The sequence below is a fragment of the Hemitrygon akajei genome, chromosome 19 (assembly GCF_048418815.1).
Source record: "Hemitrygon akajei chromosome 19, sHemAka1.3, whole genome shotgun sequence".
Lineage (NCBI taxonomy): Eukaryota > Metazoa > Chordata > Chondrichthyes > Myliobatiformes > Dasyatidae > Hemitrygon > Hemitrygon akajei.
This window is the reverse complement of record NC_133142.1, coordinates 22,914,287-22,926,649: the sequence shown is the minus strand read 5'-3', so window position 1 is coordinate 22,926,649 and position 12,363 is coordinate 22,914,287. Positions and strand designations below refer to the sequence as shown.

Below are 12,363 nucleotides of genomic sequence, written 5' to 3'. Positions count from 1 at the left end.
AAAAGTCCCAAGTGTATTGTTGCCAGTACAAAGATAGCTGGGAAAACAAGGAGAACAGAGAATCCATTGATAGATTACGTGATTAGGAAAGTAATTGGTTGATGAGTGTAATTTGAATAAATGTGAATATGGGAGGACTCAAAGAATATTGTTTAAGCAGAGATGACAGAATGCTGCTAAGCTGACAGATCTGGAGGTCTTCACACATGGAACTCAATATTCACATGCAGTTTCAGCAAGCAGATAGGAAGGTAAATAAAAACACAAGAGATTCTGCAGATGCTGGAAATCCAGAGCTCACTCAGCAGGTCAGGCAGCATCAATGGAAATGAATAAACAGTTGACATTTCATGCCGAGACTCTTCATCAGGACCAACAAGGAAAGAAGAACGTGGCTCCCCCTTCTTCCTCTTCCCCCTTCCTTTCCAGGCCTGGTAAAGGATCTCAGCTGAAATTTATTCATTAATTTTTAACTGCTTTTTCATTTCCATAGAAACTGCCTGACCTGCTAAGTTCCTCCAGTATTCTGTGTGTGTTGTAAGGTAAGTAAATGTTGGCCTTTATTGCAAGAGATTGGGTACAGAAGCAGTGAAGTCCAACTATAATTATGCAGAGCACTCCTGTACAGTCTTGCTGTGCCTACATAAAAAAAAGAATATACAGAAAAGATTCACTAGGTTGATTCCTGGAATGAAGAATATATCTCCTAAGGAATGATTGAGCAAGTTGGTGATTTATTTACTGGAATGTAGAAGAAATGAAAAAAGTTTAAAAAGAAACTCACAGGGTAGATGCTAAGTGTACATTTCCTCTTATTGGGAAATCTAGAACTAGGGGTCATCCTCAAAGAGGATTTCTTGTTCTGAGGATCATGACCATTTGGCATTCTCTGTCCCAGAGGGCAATAGAAAGTTAATCATTGAATATATTTAAGGTGAGATTGATTGATGATTGGATGATGTGGGAAGGAAAGGGTAATGATAATTTGGTAAGAAAGTGATGCTGAAGCCAAGATGAGATCGATCACGTCTGCATTGAATGGTAGAGCAAGTTCTATAGATCAGATGGCTATTGACTAACCTGTTTCTTATGGGAAACCATAATTACTAGTTTAAAAAATCTCAATCCCAATGGTGCATCTTTAAATGAACCATTAATTGTCATCTGAAACTTGTGAGTGTGAACTAGATGAATCTCTGGTCATTTCTGTAGCCAAGTAAATTTTGTTCTCTTTTCAGGTTTTGAAATCTCACCCATTTCGAAGTTTGAAGTTTAAAACACAGTATAATGTGACAATTTTACCATTTCCCAATCTTCTGGAAGAAAATAATCCTTTTCAGTTTGAGGTTGATTGTAAGTATCCGTGTGAAATTAATATGATGACTTTTGAAGAGAATTAGACCAAGTACAGAGCTCAGAACTAGATCACCAGTTATCATTAACACACCAGTTCAGTGAATTTAATTGCAGCCTTTTATGAAGGAGTTACTGTCACATGTTGACATCAAACATTGCCACTGGTGGCTTTTCCTTTTGATGATCATTAGCCCTCTGAATGATAATCCACATCTAGTTCCAGATTGATACGACAGAATGTCTTGTACAGGGCTGCATTTAATGCACCAAGTAATATTGTTACGGGCTTCTGTCACTGGAATATACTGGTTGCTTGATTTCCTTTTAAGGAAATGTAAGTGTTTTGTATTCTGGTGGGCAGTGTGTAGATGTTGTATTGAAGTGATACAGTCATTGGAATCCTGGGGGAAAGACTGGTGACATAAGGTGGAAATAAAATAATTCCTTGTTACTGACTTCACTCTTTTAGTTATTTAAACTGCTAAATGTGATAGTTATCAATATTAACATTTAGTTTAAATTAGTGAGAAATATTAACCAGATGTTTGAATCAAAGGTATCTTTATTTGAACCATTTCAGGATGAAGTGATAAACCAACTACTTTCTCTGAAAGTTCTCACTTGCTCTCTTTTAAAATGTGTTTCGCATTTTCCTTTAAATTAATCAGAATTACTTTATTGCCAGTATGTAAAACATACCAGAATGGATGAAGGAACATTAGTTAACCGCAAGAAGGAATAATACATTACATAAAAAAACCAAAAAAAAAATCCGAAGATATGAATGCACTTTGTTCTATCATTTATGGAAAATGTATTGAAATAAGAAAATAGTCTGAATTTAATGGTTGAAAGTAATGTGAGGCTTTGATATTCTCTATTAAGTATAATGGGCAGGAACTTCAGGCAATCATGCAGATGTAGTTACCAGTTGAAATCAGGAAGTTTGTATCAAAGCTACTGCCAGAAGCTGCATTGTAACAGCGTCCCACTGAGAGATGGCATTTAAAATCTAGATCAGTATCAGATTTAATATTACCTGCATATGTCGTGAGATTTATTAACTTTATGACAGCAGTATATTGCAATACATGATAGATGAATATAGAGAAAAAAGCTGAGTTACATTTAAATGTATAGTGCATATATCTATTAAATAGTTAAGTTAAAATAAGTAGTACAAAAATAACTGAAGTAGTGAGGTAGTGTTCATGGGTTCAATATCCATTTAGAAATCGAATGGCAGAGGGGAAGAAGTTGTTCCTGAATCACTGAGTGTGTGCCTTCAGGCTTCTGTACCTCCTTCCCGATGGTAACAGTGTGAAGAGGGCATCTTAATGATGGACACCGTATTCCTAATGCACCACTCCTTGTAGGTGTCTAGCCCCTATTGACGCCAAAGGATCTGGGGTTGAGAGGGTGAGCAGCTTTAAGTTCCTCGGCATAAACATCGAAGACCTCATGTGGTTTGTACATACCGGCTCTGTGGTGAAAAAGGCACAACAGCACCTCTTTCACCTCGGACGGTTGAAGAGGTTTGGTATGGGTCCCCAAATCCTAAGAACTTTCTATAGGGGCACAATTGAGAGCATCCTGACTGGCTGCATCATTGCCTGGTATGGGAACTGTACTTCCCTCAATCGCAGGACTCTGCAGAGAATGGTGCAGACAGCCCAGCGCACCTATAGAAGTGAACTTCCCACTATTCAGGACATTTACAAAGACAGGTGTGTAAAAAGGGTCCAAAGGATCACTGGAGACTGGAGTCACCCCAACCACAAACTGTTCCAGTTGCTACTATCTGGGAAACAGTACCACAGCATAGAAGCCAGGTCCGGGACATCATCTTCCACCAGGCTATCAGACAGCTTAATTCATGCTGACACAGCTGTATTTCTATGTTATATTGACTGTCCTGTAGTACATAATATTTATTATCAATTACTATAAATTACACATTTAGACAGAGATGAAATGTAAAGATTTTTACTCCTCATGTATATGAAGAATGTAAGTAATGAAGTCAATTCAATTCGATTCAATTCAGTTCTTGGATCCTACGGAGGCTGATACCCATGAAGGAGCTGACTAATTTTACAAGTTACTGAAACTAACTTCAATCTTGTGCAGTAGCCCCCCCTCCCCCCCATACCAGACGGTAATGCAGCCAGTCAGGATGCTCTCCAAGGTACATTTGTAGAAGCTTTGAAGTGTTTTAGTTGACAAACCAAACAGAATCTTCTCAAACTCCTAATGAAATATAGCAACTGTCTTGCCTTCTTCACAGTTGCATCAATAAATTGGGACCAGGTTAGGTCCTCAGAGATATTGACACCCAGGAACTTGAAACTGCACACTCTCTCCACTTCTGATCCCTCTGTGAGGATTGGTTTGTGTTCCTTTGTTTTATCCTTCCTGAAGTCCACAATCGGCTTTTTAGTCTTGCTAATGTTGAGAGCAAGGTTGTTGCTATAACACCACTCAGCTGTATATCTTGCTCCTGTACCCCCTTTCATTACCATTTGAAATTCTATCAACGATGGTTGTATCATCAGAAATTTTATAGATGCTGTTTGAGCTATACCTAGCCAGACAATCATGGGTGTCGAGAGGAGGGCTAAGCACACAGCCCAATGGAGCGCCACTGTTAATTGCCAGCGAATTGGAGATGTTGTTTCCAATCCGCACAGATTGTGTTCTTCTGGTTAGGAAACTGAGGATCCAGTTGAAGAGGGAGGTACAGAGGCTCAGGTTTTGTACCTTTCAATCAGGACTGTAGGAATGATGGTGTTTAAACACTGAGCTATGGTCAATGAACAGTATCCTGACAGAGATATTTGCATTGGAACTGCATGAAATTCCTATACAATTGTGACCATAAGACCATAACACATGGGGGTAGAATTAGGCCATTGAGTCTGCTGTTCTATTCCATTGTGGCTAATTTATTATCCTTCTGACCCCAGTCTCCTGCTGTAACCTTTGATGCCCTAACTAATCAAGAATCTATCAACCTGCACTTTAAATATACCCAATGACTTGGCCTCTGCAGCCATCAGTGACAATGAATTCCACAGATTCACTACCCTCTGGCTAAAGAAATTCTTCCTCATCTCTGTTTTAAATGGACAACCCTCTATTCTGAGGCTGCACCCTCTGGTCCCAGACTATCACCAATAGGAAACATCCTCTCCACATCCACTCAATCTAGGCCTTTCAATATTCAATAGGTATCAATTAGATCCTGCCACCCCCCATTTTTCTAAACTCCAGTGAGTACAGGTCCAGAGCTATCAAATGATCCTCATACATTAATTCTTTCATTCCTGGAATTGTAATCGTGAACCTCATCTAGACCTTTTCCAATGCCAGCTGCGGTTTTATAAGGCACTGGTCAGTCCACATCTTGAATATCGTGAGCAGTTTTGGGCCCCTTATCTAAGAAGATCAGATAGCAGGGTGGAGATGCGTCTCTACTGAAGGAGGAGGTGTAAGGTGCGCCTTTTCTCCACTAGCTTGCAGGTCACCTTTGGGTAAGGTGTAGCACCTGCTTAGCCCCCAATCAAGGTCATGTGAGATATTGCATATCACAAGTCCTGGTTATGCGACCTCTGTCGCCAGGCAGACAATCTCTCAAGAGTATTAATAATGGCTGGGGTCATCTTGTAAAGACACTGCCCAGAAGAAGATGATGGCAAACCACTTCTGTAGAAAAATTTGTCAAGGACAATCATGGTCAAGAGAGATTTTTAAAAAAAACATTTGTCCATCCCTTTCCTAGAATCTAAAGACCAATAAAGATAGTACTTAATAAAATTATTAATTCTCATTCTTGCTTTTACTAATAGGCTGGTCTCCAAAGAATCTAGATGTCAATCAGCCATACCTTTCTACAAATGTAAATGCTACTTTTGACTTGGCTCCGTCCATATTTGGATTTAAAGCTTATCACGTGCGCTGTAAGATGAACCCTGGTTTCCATAAGGACAAAAATATTTTTGTGGTAAGCGTCCTTAATATTTGAAGAAAAGCTGTGGAACTTTGTAATATTATATTAATTTCAGTAAATATCACCATGGGCTCCCTGGTCTTTGATGATCCTACTTATTCCAAAGCAGTGTTCTTTATACCCTCTTGGTACGTTCCAAATCACCAGCCTTTTCAGTTTCTAAAGCTACATTTTCCCCATTAATTAGAATTTATGTTGAGTGGATGGAATTGTTTTATCATTGAGTGATAGAAGACCTTTAGATGAATATTGCAGCCAATAAGCTTTGTTCTCCGTATGCTCTGTTTTCAAATGTATGATAGGTTGAAAGGCTGCCTTGCTATACGATTTAAATCAATAAATCTTTGTTTGGTTGCACCACTAAAATTAATTTTTAAAATAAACATTAAAAGAAAATTTAATTGAGCTTGAGAAATTAGTTAAAATGTCAGGCTTTGACCCTTCAGTTAAGGAAGCAATACTGTTACTCTTAATGACAACTTGAAAATAATCTGGCTTGACGTGTGATTAATCACAGCCTGTGTTGTGAATAACTTCAGTATGTTCTAATTGTATTAGAACTAGCCAATTCTTATGTTAGCTAACGTGATTTTAACTCCATTTATGCCTGTATAGATGCTGCCTGACCCTCTGAATATGTTTAACAGTCTCTTTTATTTCCGATTTCCAGCATTGGTGAAATTATGTATCTTACAGTGACTCAATTGTTTTTTCTCTCTCATTTATTCTCAGTCATCTCGTGTTTGCATCTTCTCCAGACTGATCAGCTATGATTAACATGCCTTCATCTCCCTCTCTCGGGCTCCACCACTCTTTGTGTCATTCCTTCCCTCTCTGTCTCCATTGTATCACAGCTATTCCCTTTCTATGCTCCAGCCTTCACGCTTCCCTGCAACTTAAAACTTGTTTGAGCTCCAACTGTAACTATTTCTGGCGAAGGGTTTCTAACTCTGTTGCTCTTGCTCCTTAGATATTGCCTGACCTGTTGAGTATTTAAAGCGATTTCTGTTATAACTTCGATATGTTTCCTTGGAAGGGAGAAATGGCTGCCACTTTGTTGGATATCAAGTCAATTTACCTCATTATAGAATCACAAAGCATAACACAGAAAGTGTCAGGGGAATTCTGATGGAGGGCTGTAGACCAAAACCATTGATCATTTCTCTTTCCACAGATGCAATCTGATTTGCTAAGCTTTCCTATTATTTTCTCTTTCTGTGTCCAAGCACCAGCACCTTCATCAATCTCTCAACTACATAGTTCTTAAACTGTGTGGAGAACTTGGGCTGTAGATTGAAGTAGTTTCATATGCAGTTGCGACTAAAACATCCCTTATGGCAGGGATTCCCAAAATTTTATGCTGTGGACCCTTACCATTAATTGAGGAGTCTGTGGACCCAGGTTGGGAGCTCCTTCCTCAGGGTGTTTTCTTCAATCCCCTTATTAACCTGGCCTGCTACCTTCCCCTGTAGAACTTGCAGGTTTTCTCCAGGACCTCTGGTTTCCTCCCACAGTCCAAAGATTAATTGGTTATTGTAAATTGTCCCGTGATTAGGTTAGAGTTTCACCTCTCCGTGGATTGTCACCTTGTTGTGGTGGAGAAGCCTGTGTGGTCCTGAGATCCTGAGAGCGATGCCATCTGGAGCTATGCTCCTGGTAGAGTCACCCATGGTGGTAAGGTCGAGGGTGAGGTCCCTGACAAAGAACAATCCAACCAAGACCTCAATGGTGTAACCAGCGGACGAAGTTACTTCGACCTCAACGGCTGTGAAGGCAGATGAAGGCTGCAACAAATCCATCAGCTCCAGTCGTCGTGGTTTCCATGCCACTGGAATTGGTTGGTTGCTTTGTGAAGTTTCGTGTGCTTCCTGGAGTGCAACATCAAGTACACGTTAAACAAATACACTCGCAGGCGTCTTCGCTCTGTGGAAGCGGAATGAAGACCATCATCCTCGACCTCAAGGGATAGCCACGACGAGGTTAGAGTTAATCGGGTTTGCCAGGGGTTGCTTGAGCAGCATGGCTCAAAGAGCCAACTCCACATTCTATCACTAAATAAGTAATTACTAAACTAGTACTACAAGATCCATCTGATCTTCCATACCTTTCTGTGTCCTTCCCAATCATCGTGGGATTCAGCCACCCCGACATGTGGCCTCAGATTTATATGGATTCAATGCCATTTGCTGCTTCCTGCACAACTGATCAGACTCAACATTTTCCTGTGACCTAAAGCATTCCTTCACATGGTCAATCACTTAGCCTATGTGTGTATCATCTGCAAGCACTTTTCATGCTCCTGAATTTCAGCTTAGCACACTATTTATATAATGCAAAAAGCGAAGGACTGAGTACTAATCCCTGAGGAATTCACAAGTAAAGGTTTTTACAAAGCGGGCAATGGTTATCAGGACCAGACTGCCTGAGGAGGTGGTAGAGAGAGAATACAGTTACAACATTTAGAAGGCATTTAGGCAGGTACTTGGGCTGGAAAGACATAGAGGGATACAAGCCTCAAGTGGGCAAATGGGGTTAGTGTACAGGGGTCCCCCCCCGTCACAAAAGTAGAGCGTTCCTATGAAAACTTTCTTAAGCCAAAATGGCGTAAAGCGAAGCACCATTAATTTATATGGGAAATTTTTTCGTAAAAGCGAAAATCCTCTTTGTAATGTGAAAACAGGTTACGAATGTAGGCCTTTTGTGAAAGCAAAGTGGTGTACAGTGAACATTCTTAAAGTGGGGGACACCTGTATTTGGGCAGCTTAGGTGGCAAGGACAAAGTAGGATGGATGGATTTGTTCTGTGCTGTGTGATTCTGTGAGCTTTAATAATCTGTTAGAAGTTAAAAAAACCCTGTGGATGTTGAACTGAGCATTAGCACTTCAGCGGTAGAGGAAACAATTCGGAATATGCAGAAATCCCTTTCATCAATATAATAGATTTTAATATACAAAGAAGGCTGATGGAGACTGATTTCCTCCCCCGCCACCTGTTAGAAGTTCTCTTCTTCATGACCACATATCTACTTAAAAACCCTTAAAGAGCAACTGAAGCGGCATTTGCCAGAGATCAAAGTAATGAGATAAGTCTCAAAAGATTATGATCTCTGTTGGCTTGGATGAGAAGATCATGCATCTCCATTCAAATAGATATATGACCAGTTAAGTTATATCTAGTACTCCACTGCATTTTGGTAAAAATCTCTACTGTGAATGTGACACCCTGATTTGCTACCTGAACTCGGCTCCTGGGCGCTGCAGTCTTGTCAGCTAGCTCAGATGAGATGATGCGTGTGAATTCTCTATCCGGTGAGGGTGGTGATGTGGTAGCATTTCACTGAGTTAGGACACAACGTCTGACAATACCCCAGCAGGGGGCTGCTGAAATACATCTGTGCATGGGAAGCCAGGTCAGGTTAGTTCTCAGGCGTGGAAGTGAACTTTTTAATGGCTTTGTGCTTTAACTACTCCTAAATATTGTTTTGTTAAATCCAATTTCTTTAGTCTAAGATGCCTTTTGGTGAAAGGCATTGGCTCAGATTTCACCATTGCAAATGGGACTTTGATTTTTGTGTAAGTTGCCTTAGTACAGCGTGTTAACATCTGTTTGCAAACAAGTTGCAGCTGTGAGTCAGGGTGCGTGAGAGATTATTTTACTGCATCTCCGTGGCTGTATTGCAGAATATTTTGTGTGACTTGTGTAACATTCTGATCAACCTTATTCCCTTCTATCCTCCAATAAAAACTGGTTCAAACTGCCCTGAGATGTGTGCCTTTATAACGGTGCGTCCGTGTGTCAAACCTCTTGAAGTATTTAAACCAAGAATATAATAGAATAATTAATAAATAATCTCATTTATGAGAATCAATATTTTCCTAGGAGTTTTGTATATTCACTATTACTTCTTGCCAAAGACAGTTGTAAAGTAAATTTCACAACCTAGATGAAAAGGGTATAATTTAGTTGGATTTTCTTGTCTCTGATGCTTAAATTGTTCTCAAGGAGGTGTGGACACTTCTGCCTCACCCCCCCCCCCCAAGTTATTGTTCTGTATACTAGTTATGATTTCAAACAAATTATAGGTTAATAATGCCAGTATTGGTATGTGAGTTTGTGGTGCACATTATCAAAGTTGCTGTTCCAGAGAAATCAGAATTAATGATTTTGCAAAGATAGTGTTGTTCACAGACCACCATCAGTAAACATGCAGAAATATGCCAGCAGTCTCTTTTTGCTCCATTTCCTCATTTATTAGGCATGTAGATTTGGTGAGGGAAATGCCGTTGATTTGAACCCATTTCCATTTGGAATTGGGTTATTATTGTCCCATGTACTGAGATACAGTGGAAAAATATTATCTTCATACAGTGACTTGAGGTCGAACAAAGTAAACCCACAACAATGCAGTGTAGCAGCTACTGAGAAAGCACAGGGCAAGTAAACAAGGTGCAAGATTATAATCAGGTACATTGAAGTAGTGTCCACTTTATCATACCAAAGAACCATATGTGCCAGCAGGGTTGAAGCTGTTCTTGGGCCTGCTGGTACGTGCCTTCAGGCTGTAATCTTTTCCTGATGGAAGAAGGGAGAAGAGAGAATGTCCAGGGTTGGTGGGTCTTTGATTGTGCTGTTTGCTTTATGAGGCAGCAAGAAGTAGAGAGAGAGTCTGTGGAGGGGAGTCTGGTTTCTGTGATAGCAGTGTCCACAAGTCTGTGCAATTTCTTGCAGTCCCAAGCAAAGCCATTGCAAACGAAGCTGTTATGCTTCCAGATGGGATGCTTTCTGAAAATTGGCAAGGGCCAAACCTCTTTAGCCTCCTGAGGTAGTAGAGGCATTGGTGAGCTTTCTTGACTGTGGCGTCTATATGGTTGGCCTGGGACAGGTTATTGAGTGACATTGATTGCTCTGGGAACTTGAAGCTCTCAACCTCAGACCTGTTGATATAGACAAGTGGACGTGCATTCTTTTCTACAAGACCGCCTTTTCCCAGGTAAAGTCTGAATGTATGCATGGTACATTTTGCAAATTGCATCATCTGCAATAATCTCGTGCCTTTTCTTTCAATAGGTGACGGATTCCAGCAATACCACTGGGAAACAAGTCAATTTTACAGTGAGGCCAGGTGTGTACTGTTTTCAGTCTGGAGTAAGTGACTACTGCAAGAACGGTTAGAACCCATGTTTAAATATACTTAAAATTGCTGACAAGTAACTTGCTTTGTGAAAAGAAAATAACTTGATGAAAATCAGTGAAATGAACAACTGGAATATTTGAATCCGGGCCATGCTTTTGAAGGGCAGTTTAGATAGAGGTAGTATGGCTTTGTGTGGGGGAAATTGTGTCGAGTGTTTTTGAAGAGGTGACCAAGAGGATTCATGAGGGTGGGGCAGTGGACTCTGTCTACATGGACTTTAGCAAAGACTTTGACAAGGTTCCACATGGTAGGCTGGTATGGAGCATATGGGATGCAGGGTGAGCCAACTTGGTGGTAGAAGATGGTAGTGGAGGTTGTTTTGCAAATTGGAGGCTTGTGACCATGGTGCGCCACAGTGATTGGCATTGGCTGCCCTGTTGTTTGCAGCCGTATTAATGACTTGGATGTGAATGTAATGGCATGGCTGATCAGTGTGCAGAGGACACCAAAATTGTTGGTCTAGTGAACAGTGAAGGGGATTATGTAAGATTACAGCACAATCTAGATCAACTGGGAAAGTAGCTCAAGCACTGACAGGTGGATTGTAACTTGGGCAAATGACAAGTGTTGCATTTTGTGAAGTTAAGCCAGGGCCCACCAAGTGTTTTAGAACAAGGACACGTCGGGGTACTGGTACGCAATTCCCTGGAAGAGGTGACGTAGATGGGTATGGTGGTAAATAGGCACTTGGCACACTTGCCTTCCTTGGGCAGGGCATTGAGTATAAGAGTTGGGATGTCACTTTGCAGTTGCACAAGTTGTTGGTGAAGGCACAGTGAAGTGTACTCTGTAGTTCTGGTTGCCAGCTATGGGAATGATGTTGTTAAACTGGAAAGGTGCAGAAAAAATTGCAAGGATGTTACCAACACGGGCAGGCTTGAATTATAAGGGGAGACTAGTTAGGCTGGGGCTTTTTCCCCTAGAGCTTAGGAAGCTGAGGGATATGAAATCACTAATAATGTGACTGGCCACAGTCTTTTCCTCAAGCTAGGGGATTCTAAGTTCTTAAACCATAGGTTTAATGTGAGAGGGGAAGATTTAGGGAGTGTCTAAGTGGCTGAGTTTTCCCACACACAGAGTGGTTGGTATAGAGAACAGGCTGCTTAAGGAAGGGGCAAAGGTCAGCATAATTACATTACTTAAAAGACGTATGGACAGGTACATGGATGGGAAAGGTTTTGAGGTATATTGGGCAAAAGGCAAGACAAAGGGACTTGCTTAGGTGGGCAACGTGGTTGGCATAGATGAGTTGGGCTGAATGCCATGTAACTCTATGTCTTGACTGTTTCTCCATTTGCCTCTCCTTTTTTTTCTCTTTTTAAAACCTACTTTTGCATCTGATTCTGTAAAACTATCTTGAATTTCTTCTAAGCCTTTTCTACTCCAAGGACAACTAATTTAATCTCTCTGGGCTGTTCATGGAAATGTAGGGTAGACATAATGATTCTACTTCTCTTAAAAAGGATTTTCAAAGCAAATAGTCTAGGTTAGGCTGTTTGTATAATCCTCTGAGCCTCAAAAGTTCTCTTCCTCAAATGGTTGCATACAAGAATAGAAATGATCATTTATCTATTTATAACACAGAATGTTTCTTCATGTCTACCTCTTTTTACCCCTCTCATTTTTGATACTCATACCCATATGAAACTAATGGTTATGTTTAATTGCTCTGCTTCCTCACCTAAATTAGTTCTTCACTCTTGTGCAGATACATCCAATACTGGTAAAAGTTCCATTACTTTATCAAGTGGCCATTGTTGAAATGCATGCCCGGTCTTTTAGACCTGAGCTAACTCTGCTCTAT

The 12,363-nt window shown here is 40.5% G+C and overlaps 1 protein-coding gene across 2 annotated transcripts in view; it reads left to right on the top strand.

The window, feature by feature from the left end:
- il17rd (interleukin 17 receptor D) overlaps nt 1–12,363 on the top strand; it is a 115,207-nt gene that overhangs the window by 81,622 nt on the left and 21,222 nt on the right. For both annotated transcript variants that reach the window (XM_073072235.1, XM_073072236.1), the window contains 3 exons: nt 1,239–1,353; nt 5,205–5,359; nt 10,433–10,487. In XM_073072235.1, coding sequence (XP_072928336.1) covers nt 1,239–1,353; nt 5,205–5,359; nt 10,433–10,487 — 325 coding nt within the window. The remainder of the gene's footprint in view (nt 1–1,238; nt 1,354–5,204; nt 5,360–10,432; nt 10,488–12,363) is intronic.